The sequence below is a fragment of the Arvicanthis niloticus genome, chromosome 10 (genome assembly GCF_011762505.2).
Source record: "Arvicanthis niloticus isolate mArvNil1 chromosome 10, mArvNil1.pat.X, whole genome shotgun sequence".
In the NCBI taxonomy this organism is placed as follows: Eukaryota; Metazoa; Chordata; class Mammalia; order Rodentia; family Muridae; genus Arvicanthis; species Arvicanthis niloticus.
The window spans coordinates 42,984,412-43,011,474 of record NC_047667.1 but is presented as its reverse complement, the minus strand read 5'-3'; the positions used below and the strand labels follow the sequence as shown (position 1 = coordinate 43,011,474).

The window sequence follows — 27,063 nt, the reverse complement described above, 5'->3', positions numbered from 1 at the left end:
CCTCCTTGTATTGAAGCTTTCCTGCTATTATCCTTTGTAATGCTGGGTTTTGGAAAGATATTGTGTAAATTTGGTTTTGTCATGGAATATCTTGGTTTTTCCATCTATGGTAATTGAGAGTTTTGCTGGGTATAGTAGCCTGGGCTGGCATTTGTGTTCTCTTAGGATCTGTATGACATCTGTCCAGCATCTTCTAGCTTTTATAGTCTCTGGTGAGAAGTCTGGTGTAATTCTGATAGGTCTGCCTTTATATGTTACTTGGCCTTTCTCCCTTACTGCATTTAATATTCTTTCTTTGTTTTGTGCACTTGGTGTTTTGATTATTATGTGACAGGAGGTATTTCTTTTCTGGTCTAGTCTATTTGGTGTTCTGTGGGCTTCTTGTATGTTTATGGGCATCTCATTCTTTAGGTTAGGGAAGTTCTCTTCTATAATTTTGTTGAAGATATTTATTGGCCCTTTAAGTTGGGAATCTTCACTCTCATCTATACCTATTTTCCTTAGGTTTGGTCTTCTCATTGTGTCCTGGATTTCCTGGATGTTTTGTGTTAAGAACTTTTTGCATTTTGTGTTTTCTTTGACAGTTGTGTCAATATTTTCTATGGTATCTTCTGCACCTGAGATTCTCTCTTCTATCTCTTGTATTCTGTTGGTGATGCTTGCATCTGTGACTCCTGATTTCTTTCCTAGGTTTTCTATCTCCAGGGTAGTCTCCCTTTGTGATTTTTTGATTGTTTCTACTTCCATTTTTATGTCCTGGATGGTTTTGTTCAATTCCTTCATCCGTTTGGTTGTGTTCTCTTTTAATCCTTTAAGGGATTTTGTGTTTCCTCTTTAAGGGCTTCTACCTGTCTACCTGTGTTCTCAAATTCTTTGAGAGTGTTATTTATGTTTTTCTTAAAGTCCTCTATCATCATCATTAGAAGTGATTTTAAATCTAAATCTTGCTTTCCTAGTGATATGGGGATTTCAGGACTTTCTTGTGTGGGAGAACTAGGTTCTACTGATGCCAAATACCCTGGGTTGCTGATGCTTATGTTCTTGTGCTTGCCTTTTGCCATCTGGATCTCCTTAGTGCTACCTGCCCTGTCTATGACTGGAGTCTGTCTTTCCTATTATCTTGGTTTTATCAGAACTGTGTGGGGTGGGTGTTACTACTGGGGTAACAGCTGGGGCCCAAAATCTGCTCAGTGCTCCGGGCCAGGAGTGATTTCCTGGGTTCTAGTGGGTCCCAGTTACTACCTGTTTGGAGTGGGCGTTGCTGTCTGCTTACCTAAGATAATGCCAGGGTTAGAGCACCTGGGAGCCCTGTTTCTTCTGGGTTCTTAGAGATTGGGGGCAGAGGTGTCGCCCGGGATCTGTTCAGTGCTCAGGCCCAGACTGGAAGGCTGGCTTTGTTTCTTTATTGTCTATTTTTTAAAAATTTAGTTATTTTTATTTTATGTGTCTGAGTGTTTTGCCTGAGAGTATGTGTCCACTGTGTGTGTGTGGCTGGTCCCCACAGGCAGCTGTAAGACACCATGTGTGTGCTGGCAACTGAATCTGGATCTTCCAAGAGTAGCAAGTGCTCTGAACTGCTGAGCTATCTCTCTAAATGTTGTTTGATTATTTTGTGGAATTTTCTATGTTCTAATCTTTGGAACTCTTTTGAAAGCAAATCAGCTAATTTTGTTTATTTATTTATTTTTTATTTTTTTGTATTTTCTAGAGAAGGTCTATTCTCTGTGTCTTGAAAAACATAGCTTTATATAATAGTGGGGAGAAAATTGTATTTTGATTTAATATAATAAAGATTTAGCTTTATAAACAAAGCAGTATGCAATCTCTCTCCATGAGCTTTAAATGTATTTAATGTAGAGATGAATAGTAATTGGATTATTTCAGGATTACTTTATGTGTTTTTATTGTATTCAAATTTCAGCTGAGACACATTGAGAACAAATTAGAAGTAACCCCTACATGTACAGCTGTAATCGATTCTGTGATGGATACTAAGAAGTCTGCAAGTGCTACCCGAAAAATAAGTAGGAAAGGTATGTGTGAAGTCCCTCTTAAGAATTTAACTATATTAAATACAGATTCATAAATTATTATTATTGCTTGTGGGATGCACATGTGCTATGGCCTACACTGTGGAGGCCAGAGGCCACCTTGTAGAACTGGTTCTCTCTTTCCACCTTTGTGTGGGCTCTGGGGTCAGCCCCATTCATACAGATTTTTCTTCTTTCAGTTTAGTATCTTGGTAGTCTGCAGTGCCTGTCCTTAGGCTGAGTACTTATGCTGAGTCCTTCTGACACAGCCTCACGCTTAGTGATGCTGATGATGTTTTCACCAGTGCTTCATGTCTGACAGTTGAGTTTTTATTGTTTGAGGTAATGAGAATTTCGTTTGGGTATCTAAGGTTATATATACTTATTTTTATTTTTTTAGTTTATAGGTATAGTCTTTGAAGGTAAAATTTAGTTGACTTGACACGTATGTGTTTCTTTTGTGGGTGGCTAAATTGTTAGTCATGAATATCTTTCATATAGAAACTAATAAATTGACACTATGCAGATATTTGATTTTTTGTTTGTTTGTTTGTTTCCTTGGTGGAAATGCTTTCTACTTAAATTAAGTTTTGCTGGATTTTGGCAATTCTTGTCTTATTGTTTCGAAGGGAGGGTTCCTGAGGATTTAACCTAGGACCCTACATGCAAGGACAGCCCCTACTGCTGACCTGTATCTTCAGCCTTATTTTTATTTATTTTGTATTTTGAGATCAATTGTCTACACTGGTCTTGAACTCACTTTGTGGTACAGGCAGTCCTTGATTGATAATCCTCCTACCTTCTTGTATAGATTTTGATTTGGTATTACCTTCTTAGAGAACAGTTTTTTCCACAAATTTAGTTGACAGGGCCTTTTCTATCTGCTTACCTAATATCTAACCTAGGGACAGTAGAAATAGCACATAGGTAAGTTATTCTCTTAGACAGACATGATTTATATTATATGTTCTCATAGATTTTTTTTTTCTCTTTCAGATGGTAGATGTCTAGATGATTCTTGGGTCAGTGCTCCAACTTCCAAACTTTCTAAAACACGGAAAGAGAAATCTCGTAGTCCTCTCAGGGCTACGACTCTGGAAAGTAATGTTAAGAAAAACAATCGCGTGGAGTTCCGTGAACCTTTGGTTTCTTATAGGTTGGTATTTGGAAAACACTGGTACAGTCTATAATAACAATAGGATTATGATTTTTCAGTTTTTAATACACTGATTCTGAAATTTTGTTAGTTATTTTTCTCATTGCTGTGACCATATGTCTGACAAGCAGCCCAAGGAGGGAAAGCTTTATTTTGGTTACAGTTTGAAAGGACTATAGTCCATGGCGGGGAAGGCCTGGCAGTAGACCTGTGAGGCTGCGGGTCACACTGTCCTGCAGTTAAAGAGCAGGGGGAGCAAGGCTCTGGAAATGAAATCTCAGGGCCTACTCAGAACCTCACTTCCTGCATAAAGTTCCACAGACCTCTAAAAAAAGGGCCAGACTGGGCACTGTTGTTCAAACACATGTGCCTGTCTCACACTCAAGCCATAACAGATAATTTAAAAAATAAACATTCACCAAAACATAAATAAAAACACAATCGCCTCCAAATTCAACCTTCTTATAAAATACTGACCATCAGATTGTCTTTGTGGTTCCAGATTCCCAATCCAGGATCTCTCATATAGTTGTCAAGGACTCAGCCACTGAGCTGCAGTCCCAGTCTGTTTCCTCTCTTTAAGTATCTGATAGGAAGAATAATAATGTTGTCTCTCTGTGTGTGCAAGTCATTCTGTCTGTTTATCTGTCTGTGTCTCTGTTTGTGTGTATGCATGCTTTCCACATGTGTTGTTAGTGCCCAAGACTGCTTTGGAGCTAGAGTTACAGATGCTTGTGAGCCATCCCATGTGGGTTCTGGGAACTGTAATTCTGGTCCTCTGGAAGAGCAGAAGCTGCTCATAACCAAGCAGCAAATATTATGAACATCTTTATAGGCCCTGAAATTAATTTTTTTTTTTTACTAATTACATGAGTTTATTCTTTTACTTTGTAGCAACTTAGATGTTCTGGGTTAATATATTATTTTAATAGTGTAGGGTAGATAATAGAAAATGTTATACATTTTTGTTAACAATTCTTAGGATATTTAAGTACTAAAATTAGAGAATTTTATATTTTTGAAGGATACCTTACTAATGATTTGAATGTGTCTTAGTCTTACTGTGGCAAATAGTAAGAAGTAAGACCCTGGGCCTTATATGTATTGAAATTATAAGCATTTTTGGTATATTTCAAAGTGTCAGTAAATCAAGATGTTTTATGATAGTCTTGATAATTTTAGGTATGTATCCTCAAATTTTGTGATAAAGAATTTGGAAGAGGATTCAAATAATAAATTCAATGTTTATTATGTTATATTTGATACTAGCTAAAAGATAGTAAAGAATTTTCAAGTGTAGGTAAGATATAGGTAGAATAATCAGGTATGGAACTATAGCCATGGGTATTGTCACTTTGAAAAACCTGAGATTGAGTTACTGACTACTTTTTATTCTGATGTTCTTGCAAAGAATACTATATGGTACTTAAAATTTTATAATTTATATTTTTAAGAAAAGAAAAAAAAAATTACCCAGAAGATAGTTGTATATTGAATGCCCCTTTCTGCCTGGCAAATGCCATTTATCATGTAATCCCCTTATTCACCACACACACACACACACACACACACACACACACACACACACACACACGGTTTTATGTAGCCAGGTCTGGCTTCCAGCCAGAATGAGTTTAGACTTCTAATCCCCTTGCTTCTACCTTGTCCTCTCTGTTACTGAGGTTTTAGTGTACACTACCTGATTTATCCAGTGCTGGGATTAACTGTGTATGCTAGGCTGGCGCTCTCTCAACTGAGCTCCTTAGAATTCCCAGCTCCTTAAAACCCTTACTATCTCCTGTAAGAAACACAACCTCATCTGTTTCTGCTTGTATTAGTTACCTTTGAGTAGCTATGACCAAAATACCCGAGAGAACTGTAAAAGTTTCTTATTTGCCTGTTGGTAATTGTCATCTCCAAAGCTTACTGCCTCTGTCTGCTAACCTAGGCCTGGTCCTGGAAGCTTCTGCTAATCTAGGCTTAGAATGTTTTCAGCCTCTTAGACTTGCTGCTAAATTAGCTCACCCTTTCTAGTTTTCTGAACTGTGAATGACTGGTTCAACCCAGCTTTTCTGGCTCAAACTCCTCTCCAAGCTGACTGATTTAGTCTGGCTTCTCTCTTTGCCTCAGACTTTTTGCTCTGCTTGGCCTCAAACTAACTGTAACAATCTGTTCTGATCTTCTGGCTCCTTCTCTTTCTCTGGCTTGTTCTGTCTTCACATGTGTTTAGCTTGTTCTCCCTTTATAACATGTCTCTGTACAACTGTTCCAGTAAAACTGTCTTCTTTCTTTCTTTCTTTCTTTCTTTCTTTCTTTCTTTCTTTCTTTCTTTCTTTCTTTCTTTCTTTCTTTCTTTTAAAGATTTATTTATGTATATGAGTACAGCATTGCTCTCTTCAGACACACCAGAAAAGGGCATCAGATCTCATTACAGATGGTTGTGAGCCACCATGTGGTTGCTGGGAATTGAACTCAGGACCTCTGGAAGAGCAGTTGGTGCTCTTAACCACTGAGCTGTCTCTCCAGCCCCTTCTTCTTTCTTTCTTATAAGTAGCTTCCCTTTTCTCTTTATTCTCATGAGAATTGGGCATATCCTATTCTGTCACATCTTTCTCTGATTTGTCAGTTTGTCTGCTACTCAATTAGACATTACTTTCAAACATAGGTGATTCCTTCTCCAAACTAATTTTACCCTCATTGTTTGGGATTAAAAGTGTATACTAAGAGTGTGTCTGTATTCCAGCCAGAAGGATTAAAGGTGTGTGCACACCACAACTAGAAATACCATCTTGGGGTTCACAATGTGATGATGAAATATCAGAGAACGATGTGTTTGGACTCATGATTTCAGAGGACACAGTCCGTGGTTGGTTAGACCCGTGTGCATGAGCATCATGGTGGTGGGAGCACGTGGAGGAGGGTACTCACCTCATAGTGTATGAGAAGCAAACAGACAGGGACAGACACACAGATAGACTGTCAATGAATGAATGAGAGAAGCCCCTGGCAAGCTATCAAGCACACCCACTGGTGGCATACTTCCTCTAGCTAGGCCACACCTCAGGTAGCCACAGCCTTACACAGTAGTGCTGTTGTTGAGAAACCAAACATTTAACATAAGAGCTTATGGGAACATTTTCTATTGAAACCATAATATTCCCAACACTCCATTTTCTAAGACACATTAATCTCTCCTTCTATAATACTAGATAATTTATTTCCATTATAACATTTTCATCTCATATTTTGATTCATGGTTATCTACTGAAGGGTTTAAATTTGATCATCTCAAAGCAGTAACTGGCTAGTGCTTTGCCATGTGGTAAATATTAATGAATATTTTTATCAATATTTTATTAAGAACATATAAAAATTATAAACAGCTAAAACTATAGTGAAGACCCTGTACATATTCAGTAAATATTTAATAAAATATTATGTAAAATTACCTTTTTATCTATTTTCATTTTTAAAGACTTATTTTTATTTATGTGTATGCATGGGTTTATATATATATATGCATGTGTATGCTGTTACCACAGAGGTCACAAGAGGGCATCATACATAGCACCTGGTGGAGTTATACACAGATGTGAACTATCTGACAAGGGTGTTGGGATCTGAACTCCTGTCCTGGCTAAGAGCAGCAAGTACTCTTAATCACTGACTAAGCCCCCTCAGTTTTCTTATTCCTTTTTTGCTTTATTTTATTCTCTTCATGTTCTAATTTTGTACTTAATTTTTTAAACTGAATTGTTGAATACTAGTGAAGATAGTGAACATAATTGCAATTAGTCTTCGTATCTGATGGCAGTCATAGGACCCATTTCTCAGCTTTGTTTTATTCAACAGTTGACCACTGTGGACAATCTTTAAAGGTTTAGAAGCCATAGATTCCCATGAGAATGTGAGCAAAGCTGTAGACTAGCTTCGTAGACAAATCCATGTTTATGTGCTCATAATTGATACAATTACCATGTTGAATAAGGTTATACTTTTTAAGAGTTTCTGAGGCATCTAGGGCTTTATGTTTTTTATGTGTAATGGTGTAGATTAGGCTTTATAATAGAATTATTAATGTGAGGTACAATGTTACTTAAACGTGTTTTAGTAGTCACACATTGAAGAAGATAACTAAGCTACTGTTTCATATGTTACAGGTCCAAACTGCTGTACATGTAGTGGATACACTGTGTCCTTCATGTCCTGTTTACAGCTGAGTTTTATTTGTCTTCGTTAACCTTCTTTTTAACAAACTTCTTGAAAAACTTTTAGAATAGTATGTAAATTAAAATTGGCTGAGAAGAGAAACTTCTGCTAATATTTTTGTAAACAGAGACTATAGACTTTGTGTGAGATTTTGCTTACTCTTGAGTTTTATGTAGTTTTAAAGCTGCCATACATTTCTCTGGTTATTGGAGGGTTTACTTTCTAAAAAAAGTTTTTAGGGCTTCTTGCACACTAGACCTTTTAATAATATTTACTTACTTTCTGAGACAGGATATAGTTAAATTGCCCAGACTGGTTTTGTACTTATCATCTTTCTGCCTCAGACTCTCTAGCAGATCTAGACCTTTAAAAAATTATCTATCTATCATCTATCTATTTATCTGTCTATCTATCTATCTATCTATCTATCTACTTTTTGAGACTTGTTAAGTTTCCCAGACTGGCTTTGAAGTTGTGATTCTCTTACCTCAGACTCTCCAGCAGCTTGGATTATGGACATGTAGCATTAAGCCCTGGTTTTACTTTTTCAAACTTGTAGGGAATTGTTGGTTGGTTGTTTTGCTTCTGCTATTAACTCTAGGTTCTCCATTCAGTATAAGACTGGATTCAGTTTGACCTGCTCTGTTTCACTATTACTCAGGCTCGTTTTGGCAAGAGAAAATTGTTTGTGGTGTACATAATGTCTTGATTCATGTATTCATCTTAGGATTGCATAATCAAGCTCTTTAATGCATGCATCACCTCACACACCTGCTATTTGTGGTGAGAATACCTAATATTTAATTCCTACAGTCTACTAAAGTCTACAGAACTTTTTGTTCTTAACTCTAATCACAGAGCTTTTTGTTTCTATCACAGGGAAACCCATGGTACACCTTTCAGCTTAAGTCCCAGTCATCTGGAGTCAAAGCATGTCTATTGTATTCAAGAGGAAAAGCCCGAGAGTGGGAAGCAAATGGTAGTCAGTCAGGAAGACTGGAATATCCATTGCTGTGATTTTGAGAGTGCTCAACCCTCTGTCATCAGTGATACAGTTGTTAGATTTTTAAATGATGGACCAGCAATTGACGCATTGCACAGTTCTGAATGTTTAATGAGAATGGGAGTACATGTGAGAACTGAGGAAGAAATGCCTAACAGAACAAAAGGAAGTGAGAACAATTCAAAGCCTTCTCTTGACATGGAACATGATGTTGATCCGAAAGTGTTGCTGCTGTCTGATTCTTCTCCATCCTCTACTAGTGCCTGTAATTCCCAAAGATTAGATATTTCGAAGCGGCAACAACATGATGTAAAACTGGAAAAACTTAAAGAGCGGATTAGAAAACAGTGGGAACACTCAGAAGAAGTCAGTGGCCAGGCCCAGACTCTAGGTCATATTGACCATCCAGTAATGGTTGTCAATGTTGACAACTCTGTGACAACAAAAGTCAGGAAAGTGGCAACAGCACCACCTGCTCCAGCATACAAAGGTTGGTACCGATCTGTATGCTTTTCTCTGTCTTCATGTCCTCTGGTTCCCCTAGGATGTACAGAACAGCTGAGTACCAAATTAGCTGCATATGAAAAAAATGTACATGTTAAAAATGACAGTTCTAGACTTAAGTCAGAATTTCTGGGGATGGGTTCTAGAATTTGTTTGATATTTGTTTGTTTGTTTGTGAGTCAGGCTCTCATTGGTAGCCCTGGATGACCTGGAATTCACTATGTGAACAGGCTGGCCTGGAAGTCTCAGGGGTCTCTCTGCCTCTGCCTCTGCCTCCTGAGTGAGGAATTAGACCAGAATAAGAATTTTTAACAAGTCTCTTTAGAGGATCTTCCCTCTTCCTCTCCTGCCTGCCTCCTCTTCGCTCCTCCTCTCTTCTTTTTACAATAGGGTTTATTCTGTATGTCAGACTGGCCTCAAACTCAGAGTGACCTGGGGTGAGACTCTTGAGCCACTGTTTAGCTCCTTAGGGATTCTTAGACTACAAAACAGGAAATAGGATTAGTATCATTTTCTTACAACCAAAAGTTTGGAATTCATAAGAATTGCTTAACAGTAATATCTGTAGTGGTGCATGCTTGTAATCCCATCTGCTCTGGAGGATGAGAGAGGGCGAATGTCTAGGTTAAGGCCTGCCCAGACTGTGGAGTTCTAGCTAGCCTGACTGCACAGCAAGGCCCTGTCTCCAAATAGAAAGTTTTAAAAAGGGACAGGGATGTAGCTCAGTAGTAGATAGCTTGTCTAGCGTACTCAAGTCCATGGGTTTAATTCTCAATATTAGAAAAACCCCATTTACAAGACAGATTAATCAGTTTCCAGTTAACATAGGACTGCATAATATTTTGGCATTGACATGGATCCTGTTTTAATTTTTTACAAAGTGTTGAGAGAGAGAGAGAGAGAGAGAGAGAGAGAGAGAGAGAGAGAGATACAAACCCTAAAATAACTCCAAAATCTGAACTATGTGAAGAACTCATAGAACATTGTAAGTGGAAAGCCCCACATCTGATCTCATGTGGCAGGTCACAGTCAGAATGCAGGTCCATAATATCATTTAATCAGACTCCCATGTATAAAAAGCCCAGCCATGCCCTGTCATCTTGAATATATTTTTGCCATGCATGTCCAGATTCCTCAACTCATTTTTGCTCTCAGGGATAATAAAACACTATTTGTAGATCACACACAGCAGTGGAATTTTCTCATCATATCCCACAAAGGGTTTGGGGGGTTTCTTAGCTTTTTGCTTATTTTCTGCTCTATGGTGTAAAGTCACTGCTGAGAATGTCAAAGAGCCTGACGAATATCCTTAGTTGTAATGATTTATAGGTAAAGAGAAAGTACTTAGGTTTATCAGTAGTGCCAACATCAAGCCTTCAAAGTGTGAAACATCCTACAGAAGGGTCGGGCTGGAGTGACCAGCCAGCAGACGTGACCTGAGATACAAGATAAACGGAGGAAGTTGTGTTATGAAAGTGATGAGCAGAAGTTACTGAGAAGGAAAGGCAGACTGCAGAGCTAGAGATGAGTGTCTTATGTTTAAAGTAGGTCTGATGTTAGGTGTGGTGGGGCACACCCTTAATCTCAGCACTCGGGAGGCAGATGCACGTGGATCTCTGTGTGTTTGAGGCTAGCCTGGTCTACAGAGCAAGTTCCAGGACAGTCAGAGCTACATAGAGAAACCCTGTCTTGAGAAACCAAAGGGAACAGTAGTGTCTGCGTTGCAGTAGGGTATGCCAGTATGTGGGATGCTATTATGAAGCCTGTGGACACCTACCTTAGTGAACAGATGGAAAGGGACTGTGACTATGGAAGAGTTTAAGAGAACACAGAGGGTTGTTATTGTTAATATTATTATTATTTCGGGTGCATGGTGGAAAAACATGTGCTGATTACAAAGCCAGAGAGAAGAAATTCAGTGACCAGTGTGCCAAAGTTGTTGCTGATGAAAATCAAAAATACTCATGACACATTACTGTTTTGGTGATATTGCCCCAGAAAGATGCTAACAATATCCGAGAAGATAGCCAGCCCAGGAATTAAGGCTGCCAAGGACAGAGGGGCTGTTGAGATGGGTTGATACAGCAGGCACACAGAAACCTTAAAACTTCTTGTGATAAGTGAAAGCATTCATCTTCTCTGTTTAAATGTTTAACATCTTACCAGTCTGTTTTGCTAATAAAAAGTTAGACCTTAGACAGCTTTTAAAATTGGTTTCGTTGTCACAGGTTCTAACAGCACACACTCACTGCTGGGGAGCTACCTTGAATAATGATGACAGAATTTGGTTATCTCTTGACAACTATTCTGTTCATCTTCAGGGATAGGAGATAGAGCAAGGATTAAAGGAATGGCCAAGCAATAAGGAGCCCAACTAGAGACCTCTTCCATGGGCGAGCACCAATCCCTGACACTACTAATGATGCTGTGTTATGCTTGCAGACTGGAGTCTAGCATAACTGTTCTCTGAGAGGCTCCACCCAGCAGCTGACTGGGACAGATGCAGACACCCACAGCCAAACAGTGGATGGAGCTTAGGGACTCTTATAAAAGAATTGAGGGAAGGATTGAGGGTCCTGAAGGAGATAGGAACTCCACAGCTTCTCCTGAATAAAGCACTGACCCATGAGTATAAAAGACTATCATTAGAAGTCATTTTATTGATACTTTTTTAAAAGACCATTAGTATTTGGTTTTACCCTAGGTCTCTGGGCTATCTCTGATTCTTGGCCACCCAAGCAGTGTTGGGTATGGGTTCTGTCTTGTGGAGTGGGTTTTAAATCAATTAGAAATCATTTGGCTACTCTTACAAGTTCTGTGCCATTGCCCTAGCATATCTTGCAGGCAGGACAGATGGTAGGTCAAAGGTTTTGTGACTGGATTGAAGTTTATGTTTCTCTTTTGGTAGCCTGTAGAGTACTTTCCTGCACCAAAGACACTAGAACATGGGGGTGAAGGCTTTATGTAGGCACCAGTTTGACTTTTCTATGCTCAGTGAGTTGTGTGGGTGTTGTCCTTGGCAGTGGGGCCTTTCTGTCAGGTTGTGGAGAGCACCCCTTTGTCTTAGCAACAACCTGGTTGTTTGGGAATTTCCATGGGACCCCACCTTGGCCAAGAACTCAACTGATGCAATGCAATCCCAGTACTAGAAGACTTGTTTGGTGACAAGAGATGCCGAGTTGCCACTCTTGTCTGCCCCCTTATTAGGAGACTTTATTAGGATTGCCTTCATATATGTTAGGAAGTGTCCACTGCTCTAGGTTCCCATCCCACCCCTTAGAATCCCTTAATTCCAGCTATCTTTCCCTGTATTCCTTCCCTTAACCCTTTCCCCTCCATTCCCAACCTGATCCCCCCAGTTCCTGTCCCCACCTGCCCCAAGTTCACCCATAAAGTCTATTCTGTTCACCCCTTACAGGGAGATCCATGTGTTCCCTCGTGGTCCCTAACCTCTCTGAGTGTATGGATTTTCTAAAATTTATTGAAAATGAATACACAGCATACTCAAACTTATGGGTCACAATAAAAGCAGTTCTAAGATGCAGCTTCATAGCACTAAGTGCCTACATTAAGACAAAACAAAACAACCCTAGAGATTTCATACTAGCAACTTATCAGCACACCTGAATGCTCTAGAACAACAACAAAAATAATCACACCCCAAAATAGTAGACAGTAAGACATAATCAAACTCATGGCTGAAATCTAATAAAATAGAGCCAAAGAGAACAATACCAAAAAAAAAAAAAAAAAAAAAATCAATGAAACAAAGAGTTGATTCTTTGAGAAAAAATAAACTGGACAAACCTTTATCCAAACTGAAAGACAGAAAGAATATCCAAATTAACAAAATTAGAACTGAAAGGGGGACAGAGCAACACAGAGCACAGAGAAGCATAAGGACACACTTTGAAAACCTGTACTCTACCAAACTGGAAAATCTAAAAGAAATGGATAATTTTTTTGATAGGTACTACTTACCTAAATTATTAGATCAAGATCAGACAATTTAAACAGACCTATAATGACTAGTGAAAAAGAAGCAGTTGTAAAGTCTCCCAACCAAAAAAAAAAAAAAAAAAAGTCAGGGCCAGACAGTATTAGTGTATAATTCTACCAAACTTTCAAAGAAAATTTAACAGCAGTATTTCTCAAATTATTCCACAAAAGAGAAACAGATGGAACATTGCCAAGTTCATTTTATGAAGCCACAGTTATGCCTGTGTGTTACTTAGGAGGATATTTTATTGGGAGGTGACACTTAGGAACAGGGGTAGAGTAGGAGTATGAAGGGGCTCACAGGAGTGTTCAACCAGGATCTGCTTCTTTTGTCTTCTTGATATGGGGGAGACAGTGAAGATAGGTCACCCCAGATCAGCTAAAGCACTGGTCATGAGACTAGGGGTTTGGATCTAGGAGAACAGAAGGAGGGGAAAGTCTACAGACAGCCTACCTGCTTTCCTGGCAGGAGTGGTCTGGGTTAGCAGGGACTGCTTGCACGAGTTGGGCTGGGATAAAGCAACAAGTTAGAAGAGGAAGGTTAGGAGGGGAGCTCTGTGGGATCCACAGGAGATATGAGCAGAGGGAAAGGGAGGCTGCAGCAGGTATTCAATTGCCGAGTTACGGGTGAGACTGGGGGATTGGGAAGAGGGAGTGGTGAAGTTCAAACTTAGCTTACCTGTTCGGCTTTTGCGTTCACAGGGAATGCCTACTGGTATTGGAGGCTGGGATACTGGGATGAGTTGGGGGAAGGACAGTTGTGGGAGAAGATTCCCATGATGAGGTCAGGGAGGAAAGGGAGGCCATTGATTTCCTGCTACAGAGCTGGAGATGAGACTTGGTGTGTGTGTGTGACATTTCTTGTATTATTCAGTTTTTTGAGTCTCCATTTCCAGTATATTTGAATATGTGTTGCTTTATCTCACAGAAGCCTGCTTTTTCCAACTGGCATTCATCAGTATATTGTATAGTAGCTAATTATGCATTCTTCTTTTTAAAAATATAAAGTTAACTAAATCTAGAAAACTTGACATTAATATCACAGAAACATGAACTGGATCATAATAAGATGCTACTTTGTAGATCCACTAGAGTGGCTTTAGTGAAAGAGACAGACGATAGTACCAGTAAGAATATGGAGAAATTGAAACCTATGTGTACTGATGAGAATACAAAATGGTGCCACTGCTTTAGGAAATAATTTATAGTTCTTACAGTTACACACACAGTTAGTTGCCATGACCCAGCAATTGATTCTTATATTTAATACCCATTGAAAACATTTCTACAGAACTTGTATGAGAATATGTATAGCAGCATTATTAATTATAGAAAAAAGTAGAACAGCCCATGTGATTATGTGAATGGATAAATAAAATTTCCTGTCCATTCAAAGAACTGTCAGTTGATCCTGATACATGATGTTAGAGCCTTGAAAATTTACAAAGTATAATAGGCTAAACATAAATGACATAATGTTGAATGATTCCACTTATATGAAATATCTAGACTAGGCAGATGCACGCAGGTAGAAAGTAGATGAGTAGTGTCAGTGGTGGGTAGGTCTAATGGGCACCAGCTGATATAACAGGGACAGAGTTTCTCCTCTCAGTGAGGAAATCACTCTGGAATTAGAAAACAGTTGTAGTTATGAAACAGGTTTTATTTTAGAACACCTAATTGTATACTTAAGAGTGAATTTTGGGACTGGTGAGATGGCGCACTGACCTGATGACCTGAGTGTGACCTTCAGGATCCATACGGTGGAAGGAGAACCAACTCCTACAAGTTCCTCTCTGCTCTCTACATTCATTCTGTGCCATGCCTGCTCCCACCCCCAAATAAATAAATACAATATTTTTATAGCGAATTTTATGTCATTTTTAAAAATTGTATCTGACTTAAAAACAGAACCAGTCTTTGAAAGCGCCTTGTATTGGTGTGCATCAGGTTTCAACCCCTCAGAGACCAAGATTCGCACTCCTGATGGAAAAGTGTGGCCAGAGGCGGAGTTTCAAAGCCTGAGCAGAGAGCTGTACCGAGACTTAGCGCTTCAGTTTGCAGGTGAGAGCAGAGCTTTCTGTGTCTTGCTCACTTATCTTGTATGCCATAACATATACTATTACACATGAAACTCTCACCAACTTCGAGATGCTGCCCCTTCCTAAGTGTGTTATATACTAACTAGAGTAGTAATGGTTTAAGTGATGGGACCCTCTTGGCCTCTTAGCTCTCCTCCAGGGTTAAAATTAGGCTCCATGGCTCATGATACAGAAACTACGTCATTTTTAAAGCTTGGAGACTTTTAAAGTCAAGACATACTGATTTTATGGAAACAGAGTTAGTTGTGGTTTGCATCTCTTAGGCCTCAAATATCTTAAAAGTGGCCAGTAATTTCAGTCAGCATTTGCAGAAGTCAAAGTGTTACAGGAGGGGAATGCATGTTAGAGAATTATAACCAGGAGGAACCTGTGGAAGGCCTGAAGAACTAGGACAATGAGAACAGTAATGTTCCCACCTCCTGCCCATCTAGTAAGGCGCTGAGCAAGGTCCACGTAGCGCTCAGTCTTGTGTTTGCTTTTTAAACAGTCGAGTAATTGAAAGCTGAAAGAATATTTTTCTAGTATTGCATAAAGAATTAAAATCAAGAATCAAAATCCATTGTTTAATTCCTAAACCTGGCAGCTAAGATTTTGGTAATCTTTTTCTTTCTTTTTTTTTTCCTTTGGTGGCATTAAATTCCGTCTTTATTTTATTAAACACTGTATGCAGGACTCTTCTCATGTGGAGAGAAAGTGTCATGTAGTAATTATGAACACATATTATTTTAGAATTGGCTTAAAAGTTTATGTTCTGGCTTTGCTGGTCATTAGCTGTATATATGAGGCTGTTACATAACCTTTTATCCTTGGTTTCCTCATCTCAAAAAGAAGTGACAGCAACTACACATCACAGGACAGTGTCGTACCTGGTAGGGAGTATTGTGTCAGGGGCTGTTTCAAAAGTTATTCTGTTACAGTCTGCCTTCCTCTTTGTATTGTGGGTAAACTGTATTCTTAACCTCTACCTCTGTTTTGATTATATTCACCTGTGTGTGTGTGTAAATATATTACTTCATCTTGCTTTCATGCTTCTGTATCAAGCTTTCCCTCTCTGTCTAGTCACACCCACTAACACACTGTTAAACACATTTGTCACAGCATTTATCATGATAGAATACCTCTTTGGGCTCTCTCTTCAGTGTTCCTCTTCTGTTCAGAGCAAAACTGCAAAGTGTTTCCTTATGCTACTGGTCTCTGATTTGTATTCTCCCCTTATGTTTGTTTGTTTTGGTTTTTTGTTTGTTTGGGGTTTTTCTGGTATCAAGATCATTAATGAAATTCACTTTGCATACAGTGTCTAATCTCCATTTGTCATGCTGATTGTTCAGCAACAATTGATACTGTTAACCACCCCTTCCTTGAAAGTCTTTAGTCAGCTTTCTGGAAGCATTGTTTTTTCTCTTAAATCTACCTGTTCCTTATTTCCTCTTCCTTCTCTTTCTGAATTCAAACTTATATTAACCTGCTAACTATACATTTCCCATAAATGTGTTATAGATATCTCAGGCTTACTGTCTAAAATGGAGATTACTCAATGTGGTAGTGACACATCCCTTAAACTTGCTACTCCAGTTGTCAGACTGGACCACCCACAACCCAAGTCATCTTTGACCCGGTTTTTCTTTCATATTTTCTATTCTGCTGTCTAAGTTATATCTATTTAGTACCAGTTCTCTTTGTTGTTGACGAAGGTGGTACCTTCACCTAAATTAAGGCACCATTGGTCTGTGGCTTTAATTCTCCAGTCTTCTCTTCACTGGTTTCCTCACTGCTAACTCTTAATGAGTCTGTTCTCAGCATAGCTGCCAGGGTAAGCTTGTTAGAGTCTTGAATTCTGTCACTCCTTTGCTCAGATGTTCTACAAACTTGCCATTTTACTGCTGAGTAAGACAGGAAAGCCTGTAGCACCCGTTACCTCAGCTGGACCTCGTTTATATCTGTAACCCAGATTCCAGCTGTTCTCTTTGTTCATTGCATTCTCAGCAGAGTCCTTGCTGATCCTAGGTACTGTTTGCTCCCGCCTCAGAGCCTATTACTCAGACTTCCTCTACTATGCTTATGCTGCAGACCTCCATGTGTATTTTAAATTTCATTATTCATACCTGTCATTTAGATTAGGTTTTTGAACATCTACGGTTAGTATATTTACATTTTGTAAAGTTTTTACGTTGAAAATTTTAAATAAAATGGCAATCTAAGAAAATGTTCACCTGAAATTGCAAACATGCAGTGATTTGTAAGCATGACTGCTAAGCTTCTTCCCGTTTCTGGAAATGAGGTGGGTTTTTCACAAGTTTTCTTGAAACAACAACAACAACAAAGAATTGGTACCTAACAGTGGGTGGTGGTAACCTTTAAACTTTTCTGTAGGAGGACTTGACATTGATAGTTTGTGTGTTATAGAAATAGCTTCAGTGAAAGTTTTTCTCTCGTAGTTCTAAGGTCACCAAAGGATGCTTGAAGCTGAAGTGTGTGGACCCCTACTTATATTTTGTGCATCTTACACATACTTGTGATAGTACTTAATTTATAAACTAGGTGTAAAAGATGAGCTTGCTGTACATCTTATCAAACCCAGCATATATTTTTTTCCCCATGAAGTTGGCAAATGTGACTTTGATTTCACAGGCGCACTCTGTAGCTTCTTTCTGGTATGACTTCACTGCTGGCATCACTGTTCTTGAGTTCTGGAACCTTTAAAAGAGTTTATTCAAAGTTATCACCAAAGAGGTAGTCTAGTAATGGAGATGGCTGTTCGTGTCTAATAAGTGGGAAGCCTGTAGGCACAGACACTCTAGACAGGACTGACCCAGTCTGGCTGGCTGGAGCTAGACAGCAAAAGATACCATCATGCTAATCAGAATGATGCACAATTTATAGCATGAATTGTTTATGTCTGGAAATTTCCACCTAATGTTTTCAGGTTGCAGTGTTCCTTGGGTAACTGAAGCTGCAGAAGTAGGGTACTGTTGTACTCCTGTTTCTTCACTGAGGAATATAGGTGCTGAATGGGAGTCATAATGGTGGCTGTCCATATTTGTGTTTCAGATGATATCTCTGTAAAAGAGAAGCCTGTTGAAAAAAGTAAAGAGAAGAAAGTGGTTAAACCAGTACGAAAAATTCAAAAAGTAACACAGTTGTCAAATCCAGAATGCAAAACAGGTTGGTTTTCAGTATTTTGTTCAGTTTAAAGTTGGATATTATAGAAATGGAATCTATGTGGATATAAATATGTTACCAGATGTTCTCATTGTTAGGAATGTATGAAAATTCAGTCTATTATATATGTCATTATTATTATTATATGCATGTATTTTGTTGAGGTATAGTCGACAGCATTAACTGTACATATTTAGAATATACAATTTGAAAGGTTTCTTATATGTATACATCTATAATACACTGTCCATTGTATTAGTACTCTTGTGAAAACATTCCTGACAGAGCCTGCTAAAGGAAGCAAGGCTTTTGTGGCTCACAGTTTTGGGGTGCAGTTAACAGTGGTCAGAAAGGCAGTGGCGGGAGCAGCAGGGGTGGATGGCCATATTTTATTCTGTCAGGAAACAGAGAGAGAGGAAACCTCACCTTTTCCTTTCCATTCAATCTGGGACCCTCACCTCATAGAATAGTGACATCCACGTTTAGGATAGGTTTCTCTTCCTCTGCTAAATTGTTCTGGAAACACCCTCATAACATAATTTTATATGTGTTTCCATGGTGATTGTAAATCATATTTAGTTTATAATAAAGATTAATATCAGACTCATTGTATATTCAAGACAGTAAATGTGTCACCTCAAAATTTTTTCTAGTATTTTTTAATACAAACACACCAAATTAAAATAGTAAATTTTTTCTATGATAATTATTTTCTATAAGCTAATGATAGCCTTTCAGATATAGATCAGAATGCCAGTCTTCTTGCCAGTAGTGGTTAAGCCAAACAAAGAAGAAACTAGAAATAGATCAAACTAGGAAAACAAGAGATTTCTGCTTCCATAGTGACTAACTTGATTGATTTTGCTTGACTTTATATTGTAGCTAACATTATTTCTTTGGCACATGAGTCAGTTTTAGTTGATTCAGTTTCCTCATATCTAAAAAGACCAATCAGTAGTATTTGTCTCACAAGATTGTTGTGAGAGCTAAAAGCATGAATATAGGAAAAACACTTCAGGATAGTACTTCCTACATGACACGAGTTCCAGTTCCCAGCTATTCTGAAGTGTCATATTCAGCAAGTAACTTTTGGCCATGAAAGACTAGAGACAGTTTGAGAGCTTGTCACCTTGAGTTTCAGGAGACTCTGAATCAATACATTCACTCATTTTCCAGATGTTTGTCAGCAGTGGCTATATGTGTGGCAGTATAGTGGTTAACAAGACAGAAAGTTCCTGAGAGGTACAGTTAGAAACAGGGTGACACATAGTAAGAGACCAAGGGTGTCTGGGACACAGCAAGTGATGAAGTGCTGTGTTCTTTCTGGTTCTGCTTGTCTTTCTGGTTCTGCTTGTCATTAGAATGACAGCACATTTTGTGATTAACTTCAGATGCAGTAATAGAGTGATAATAGTTCTGTACAAATCAAACTTGTTTTTTATAAGAGTACAGTTATTTTAGTGGTAATTAAATTAAGTATAAATACATTTTATAAAGTTGGTGGTGGCACACCTTTAATCTCAGTACTCAGTGGCAGAGGCAAGTGGATCTCTATGAGTTTAAGGCCAGCCTTGTCTACAGAGCAAGTTCCAGGACAGCCAGGACTACACAGTAAAACATTGTCTCAAAACCACCTCCCATCACAACCTCCAAAACCAAAAATATAATTTATTCAATTACATTTAGAGAAAAGTAAATAAAAAGAAAGAGTGATGGTATATAATGCTATCAGAGGCCTCCTCTGGAATGAAGTACAAAGGCTGTGTTTACCCACTATGTGTACTTTGCCGTTAATAGCAGTAACGGTGCTGAAACTATGCTAATAACTTTCTAGTGAGAGTCATCTTCGAATTACTTGAAGAGACTATTTCAGAAGGCCACAATTTAGTTTTTTTATTTTATGTATCTGGGTATTATGCTGACATGTGTGGCTATATACCACATGCAATGCCTGGAGCCCTCAGAGACCAGAAGAGGGCATCAGATGCCTTGAAATTGGAGTTACAGACAGTTGGGAGCTGCCCTGTGGGTGCAGGGAATCAAGCCTTGGGCCTTTGGAAGAGCAACCAGTGTTCTCTAATTGCTGAGCCATCTCTTCAACCCCTCCCTCACAGCACTTTCAAAAACCAACATTTATAAATGACTACCCATGAATTCATGTTTGTTAAGTTTTGAGTCTAAAAATTAAGGTGAAGTATAAGGAACTCTGTTCTGTCATTTATGAAAATAACGTTTCTTATATATTGAGCAGTAATCTTAGAACCCTTTCAATACTTTAGACTCGTTGTTCAGTACTTTAGACCCATTGTTTATAGTTAATAACAAAGTACAAAGGCATTTCTAAAGTAAACAGGGGCTGACTCAGGAGGTAAAAGGGCTTGATGTGCAAGAGTGGGGACCTGAATCTGAATTCCTAGAACCTGCATAAAAGCTAGACATACAGCATCAGTACCTGTAATCCCAGTGCTCCTGTGGGAGATTAGAGGTGGACACAGTACTTGGAAGCTCCTGGTCCAAATGGCCTGGCATATGCCAAGAAAACCTGGAAAACACAGAAAACACACATGTGCACACATACACACACATGTATGCACACACATACATACACATGAGTACACACCTACATGTGTACACACACATGCATACACACACTTTAAGCAGAACATGTTTATAATACAATTTGTAGTTAATATATTTATTAAACTCATATTTCCATTTAGACTATTAAATTATAACTTCTTTAAAAGGAACTCTTAATAGAATGTCTTTCATATAAAAGTAGGATAGTATGCTAGAAAACTGGAAAAATACAAGAAAACAAAACTATTCATTTTGATACAAACAAAAAGTACTAGTATTAGTTTGAGTATTTCTGAATAGTATTTAAATTTTTTTATATTTGTTTATTGTGTCTATATAGTAATTTAAAAGTCATATTAGTATAATTTTAGTCATTGTATACCTAAAAATTCTTTGTACATATACAATTTTTATCATGTTTTTAACTTTTAAAATTTGTTTATTGAGGAAGGGTCTCACTTTGTAGCTTTCATTAACTAGAAACTTGCTATGTAGACCAAGTTTGAACTCACAGAGGCTCTCCTGCCTCTGCCTCCTGAGCGCTGGGATTAAAATTTTATCCCTATATTTGTTTAGCAAACAAGTCTTAGCTAGTAACTTGAAATTTCAAGAATCATTGTGGTTGGAGAGAACTGGGCTGACTGTCCCACATTGTTCTCTGATGGCCCCATGTGTGCTGTGGCACACTCTCCTCACCCCCCAAAAATGAATGGAAAAATTTTAAAAGAAGATTTGAACAAACTGTTGACTAATTTTGATGTCTTAGAGTTAAAAATTAAATTAAAACATTTTTATTTTAATTTTATTTATGTGTATGGGTATTATGTCTGCATGTATGCTTGTGTACTGTATGTGCACATTAGTGCTCACAGAGGACAAAGAGGGTGTTAGACCTCTTGGGGCTAGAGTTGAAGATGGTTGTAAACCCCCTGGGGCGCTGGGAATCAAACCCAGGTCCTTTGGAAGAGCAGCCAGTGCTCTTGACTGCTAAACCATCTCTGGCCCCCAAAGATATACTTTTAATGACAGACCTTTTGAGCTCAGCAGAATATAAATGTAAAGTTAATTATAGAACCTATATTACTGAGTAAATATACTTCTTAGAGATAAAATTAAAGTTTTAAATTCAGTGTAATACATATTTTAGGTAGTAGTCGTTTGATAAGTACATCTTCTTGGCGAGATGGACAAAAATTAGTGAAGAAGATTCTGGGACCTGCACCCAAGATGGAGCAGAAAGAGCGAAGACCCACGTCGAGTGACAGAAGTGGAAGAGAAAGAGTGGCTAAATTTGGTGAGAGGATATAGTTAAAGCTGTTTAAAGGTTGCCTGTTTACATGCTCAGATGGTACAAATGTGCTGGAGAATAGTAAGATTTTGCTTTAAAATTCTTCCTGTAGCTCAAAAAAGCAGAAATGTTCTGTTGAACTTGGATAGGTCCAGAGAAAAGTTATTTTTCTCAGAGGTGTAGTCAGTCATAGCTAAATTTGTTTTATGACCCAGTACTCTTTTAAATTTGACTTTCAGATCCTTTTCTTTCTTATTTAAGTACACTGACTGCTATTTAAATAGGTGTGAGGGTGTTTGAGGAGAGTTTTCGGTGGGTAAAGTGCATGCTGTACAAGTATGGGGACAAGAGTTCAGATCCCCAATGCCAACCTGTAAGTCCTGCCTGAGAAGGGGCTTCCTAGAGGAAGCTGGCTAGCAGGACTAGCTGTATAAATGAGCTCCAAGTATGTGTCTCTATGGCTGAGAGACCCCACCTCAGTGAATGAGGTAGAAGAGTGATCATTTCTGACATCAACCCCTGGCTTTCGCATGCACATACCTCCCTCCCAATGTAGGCATCTTCAGATACATATATGCCCACACATACAAAATACACAACACACACACACACACACACACACACACACACACACACAGAGAGAGAGAGAAAAAGAAAAAATAACTAGTTATGTTTTCCATAAACACTAACTTTGAGAAATGAAATATAAAATCTCCACAGCAGTGGAAAATTTCCCCCAGTTAATTTAGTTCTAGGAGTCCATTAAGTAAGAAATGAAATCAACTCTGATTTAATATATTGCAGTCAATATGAACATTGTATTTCTTTTTATTTCTTTCATCTTGCAAGTGAACTCAATGTATTTTCTCAGTCTAAAATTAAGCCTTGTCAGCGAATAGTAGATGATGAAATGGTTGTTTGCATATATAATGTGTTTATTGTGCTCTGACATTCATTAGAGAATCACAGAGGCAGCTGTCAGCCAGCAGATAGTGTTTTCTAGGAAGTAGGCAGTTCTTTAATATCTAGGACTAAACACCATAAACCACAATCCCTGGCTACTTGAAAGAATATATTTATCCTAGTAGAAGGAAACATTATATATTTCTTATGCTTCTCTCACTGAGGATTTCTCTTTTTCTCTTAAAAATGGGTAAAATACCAAATAGTCTTTTAAAATATTTTTGAGATTTGTTTTATAGATATTACTAAGACGTGGTATGTAGGAGGTCAATTTTAATCTTTTTATATCAATAGGAATCTAAACTTTCAGAAATTCTCTGGTAAACTCATCTAAATATGTTACCATTTAACTGTAAAATGAGTCAGTATTGTATGAAAGTTTTAGAGAAAAAAATCCAGTATTTTCAGTGCCTTTATTGTTGTGTTTGGTACAGCATATTTTTTTGTTGTTGTTGTTTTTAATGAAAACATCATTATTTTACTTGTATGAGTGTTTGGGCTGCATATGTGTCTATACACATGTGTGCCTTATCTCAGAAATGGATGTCGGATCACCTGAAACTGTAGTTACAGACAGTTGGGAACTGCCATGTGTGTGCTGAGACTCAAACCCCCGTCTTCTGGAAGGGCAGATATTTCTCTTAGTCACTGAGCCTTCTCTCCAGAACCAAGTTTGATCTTTTTCAAAGCACTTAAAATTATGCCTTTCCTAAAGATTTCTAAGGAGATTTCCTGGTTATATTTTGTTGTAGCTTGAAGGCAGAGTCTTACAGAGCCCAGGCTGGCCTCAAACTTACCCTGTAGCCAAGGAAATTTATGAACTTCTCTTGTCTCTGCCTCCCAAGTGTTGTGATTACATTTGCTTGGCACCGTTCCTGGATCTCTCCTTCTCTTCTTCTTCCTCTTCCTCCTTTTCCTTCTTCTCCTCTTCTTCAATTCAGATGGTTTCTAAAAACTTGATGTTTTTGAAAAAATTTTTTGAAGAGGGAAAAAATAAATATGCACATGTAAGATAAACGGCAATGTTACATATTCCTATCAATTATAATGTCTTTTTTGCAGAAATACTAAAAGATGTATTATAAAAAGAGTATAGTTTATATGCAGCTCTTCCTGATATAAATGGGAATCTACCCTTACAACATTCTTTACACCATTATAGGATATTTGAATCCATGTTTAAAGTAAATAAAAATTCTTTAATTTTCTTATTCATGCAGTAAATCTCAGGAGTGAATCTGGAGTTTTTTTTTTTTTTTTTTTTTTATATAACTAATAGTCTGTGTGTTGCAGGGGGCCATATTGGAAGAGCAGAATCAGACCCCAAGTTGGATGTTTCACATAAACAGCTTCCACGAAGCTCAGAACGTTCAAGAAGTAGAGCTTGGTCTGAAAATAATGTAGTGAAATCAGCTCTATCCCTTCCAGACAATAAGCAGGAGGAAAATGCTGCCTTAAACAAGGATTTTCTGCCAGTTGAAATTCGTGGGATTCTTGATGACTTACAGCTAGATTCTTCAGCTCAAACTGTGAGGCAAGAGGTTGGAGAAGTACAGAATCAGAAGTCATCGGCCCCTGTACAAGCATCCAGGAGTCACAGCCCGGTGAAAAGAAAGCCTGACAAAATAACAGCGAATGAGGACCCACCTGTGATTTCCAAGAAGCGACACTATGACACAGATGAGGTACGACAGTACATTGTTAGACAGCAGGAGGAGAGGAGGAGGAGGCAGCACGAAGAGAAGAAGGCTCAGAAGGAGGCTACGGAGCAGAAGAACAAACGATTACAGGAGCTCTACCGGAGACAGAGAGAAGCCTTCTCTAAAGCAAAACCTGTGCCTCCTTCTGATCCATCGGCCTCTAGACGGCTACAGGAAACTTACTCCAAATTGCTACTGGAAAAGACTTTACTTGAAGAGCCAGCCCGTCAGCATGTTACACAGGAAACACAGGTACTGGTAGTTATGGGAACACGAAATGGGGTAATTTCTGGTGAGGAAAAGCTTGCTTCCTGTACAGAACTGTTAAAAAATTATCCTACCTAGGGCTAAGACATGCTCAGATAGTTACAAACAACAACTAAGATCTTTCATAAAATTTATTGCATGCAAAGAGAAATGCATGCAAATGCAGAAAGTTAAAGCTGAGGGGCTTAGAATATTGGTCACCATTGATCTCTTCTGTCCTGCTGTATTTCTGCTTTGTTTTCATTGTAGTCCTGAGCAGGAGAGCTAGTACATAATACACCACTAAATTACGTTAATGAAGTAGCTAGTTTGGGGTTTAGTTTTGGGTTTAGTAGTGAGGACATACTGATGTGCTAATGTTTTTAAGACTGGTAATTGAGTGTGTCTCAAGTTTTACAACTGTTTTTAAAGCTTTACTTACAGGTTTAAACATCATTAAATACAGCCTCAAAAAGGTTATTTATATTCTTTTTCTTATGAGATGAAGAAACCTGAGGTTTATAAAGGATACTATTTTATCTTAATCATGTTGCTAATATTAATGTCTGTTTACTTTTTGTTTGTTGCTGTGTTAAAATACACTGACAAAAGCAATGTAAGGGAGAAAGTGTTTTTTCTAGCTTTTACTTTAAGGGAATCGTTTATCATGGAGGGGAAATCAAGGTGCCAGGAGCTGGAAGCAGCTGGTCACATCACATTCATAATCAGGAAGCAAACAGTAATGGACACATGCTGCAGCTAAGCTGCTTTTCTTCATTTAAGTAGTCCAGGGTTCTACATAGGGAATGGTGCTACCCAGAGTGGACACGTAGTAGACAGGGTAGTGGGTAGTAGACAGGTCTTCCCACCTCATTTAACACAGTCAAGATGCCTGGAGGACCATGTCCCAGATGATTCTAAATTTTGTTAACTTAATAGTTATTACCAACAATTGCAATGTCCTTGTTAGATTTTTAATGAGGTTTTGCTGTTAATTGTAGTGGTTGTTTTTATTTGGTTTTCTGTTGTGCCAGTATTGAACCCACAATCTGATATGATATAAGTAAACACTGATGTAATGGTTGTTTTAAAGGCAAACTAAATATAAAGTGATTTTATTTGAGGGAGAAAAAGACTCTCTTTTATGACCTTTTTAAGTTAAAGGTACTTGATAAGTTTCTTATGTGCTACTTGAAGACATCTTCGTGATCAGAATCAGATAAGTTTGATGCTCTTTCCTCTTAGGCCAGACCTGGGTATCAACCATCTGGAGAATCTGATAAAGAAAACAAAATACAGGAACGTCCCCCAAGTGCGTCTTCCAGTAGTGACCTGTCCCTGTCAGAACCACCACAACCTCTTGCAAGGTAAAAAAAATAAAATAAAATAAAAAGAGAGACTGAAAGATGACCAAGGTTATTTCTTTTTATGAGAAGACATTTCACATTTGGTGAATATCTTGAACTAATACCTGAACATGGTATATACATGTATTCACCATGCTCCATGCTGGTTTTTCCTGTCCTTTAATCCAGGTCCAGTGTAATTTTTTTTTGGAGGGGGGGGGCTTTTGAGACAGGGTTTCTCTGTGTAGTCCTGGCTGTCCTGGAACTCACTCTGTAGACCAGGCTGGCCTCGAACTCAGAAATCCGCCTGTCTCTGCCTCCCAAGTGCTGGGATTAAAGGCGTGCGCCACCACCGCCCAGCCCAGTGTCAATTTCTTATGCTCCATCTAAGACTAACATAAAGTTTTTGGATGGGTAAGTCACAGTGAAAGATACGATGGTTCTAAACTATACTTTGTAATAGTAACTATTAGGAGAAGAAAAAAGATTTGAAACTCTTTGAGAATATACAGCTACAAGTCAAATCTCTTTCCAATTTGAAGTTAGTAAACACGGTCCTTTTTCACCTGAAAGGACAATAACATTGATAACATTTACGTTGTTTTCTACATTTATTTATGTTTATGAGTGTTTTGCTTACATGTATGTACATACACCATGTATATGCCTTGTGCTCATGGAGGTCAGAAGAAAGGATCCTTGGAACTGGAGTTACTGATGGTTGTGAGTCACTGTGTGGGTACTGGAGTCAAACCTGAGTCCTACAAGAGCAGGACGT

The 27,063-nt window shown here is 38.3% G+C and overlaps 1 protein-coding gene across 7 annotated transcripts in view; it reads left to right on the top strand.

Annotated features, from left to right (window-relative positions):
* The window catches only part of Cep350 (centrosomal protein 350), a 122,694-nt gene that overhangs the window by 18,589 nt on the left and 77,042 nt on the right, over window positions 1-27,063 (top strand). For 4 of the 7 annotated variants that reach the window (XM_076941370.1, XM_076941371.1, XM_076941368.1 and 1 more), the window contains 8 exons: window positions 1,922-2,033; window positions 3,027-3,186; window positions 8,275-8,888; window positions 14,813-14,965; window positions 18,052-18,165; window positions 21,890-22,036; window positions 24,287-24,945; window positions 26,185-26,306. In XM_076941370.1, the coding sequence (XP_076797485.1) occupies window positions 1,922-2,033; window positions 3,027-3,186; window positions 8,275-8,888; window positions 14,813-14,965; window positions 18,052-18,165; window positions 21,890-22,036; window positions 24,287-24,945; window positions 26,185-26,306 (2,081 nt within the window). The remainder of the gene's footprint in view (window positions 1-1,921; window positions 2,034-3,026; window positions 3,187-8,274; window positions 8,889-14,812; window positions 14,966-18,051; window positions 18,166-21,889; window positions 22,037-24,286; window positions 24,946-26,184; window positions 26,307-27,063) is intronic. The other 3 variants (XM_034512973.2, XM_076941372.1, XM_076941373.1) reach the window with 2 other exon arrangements.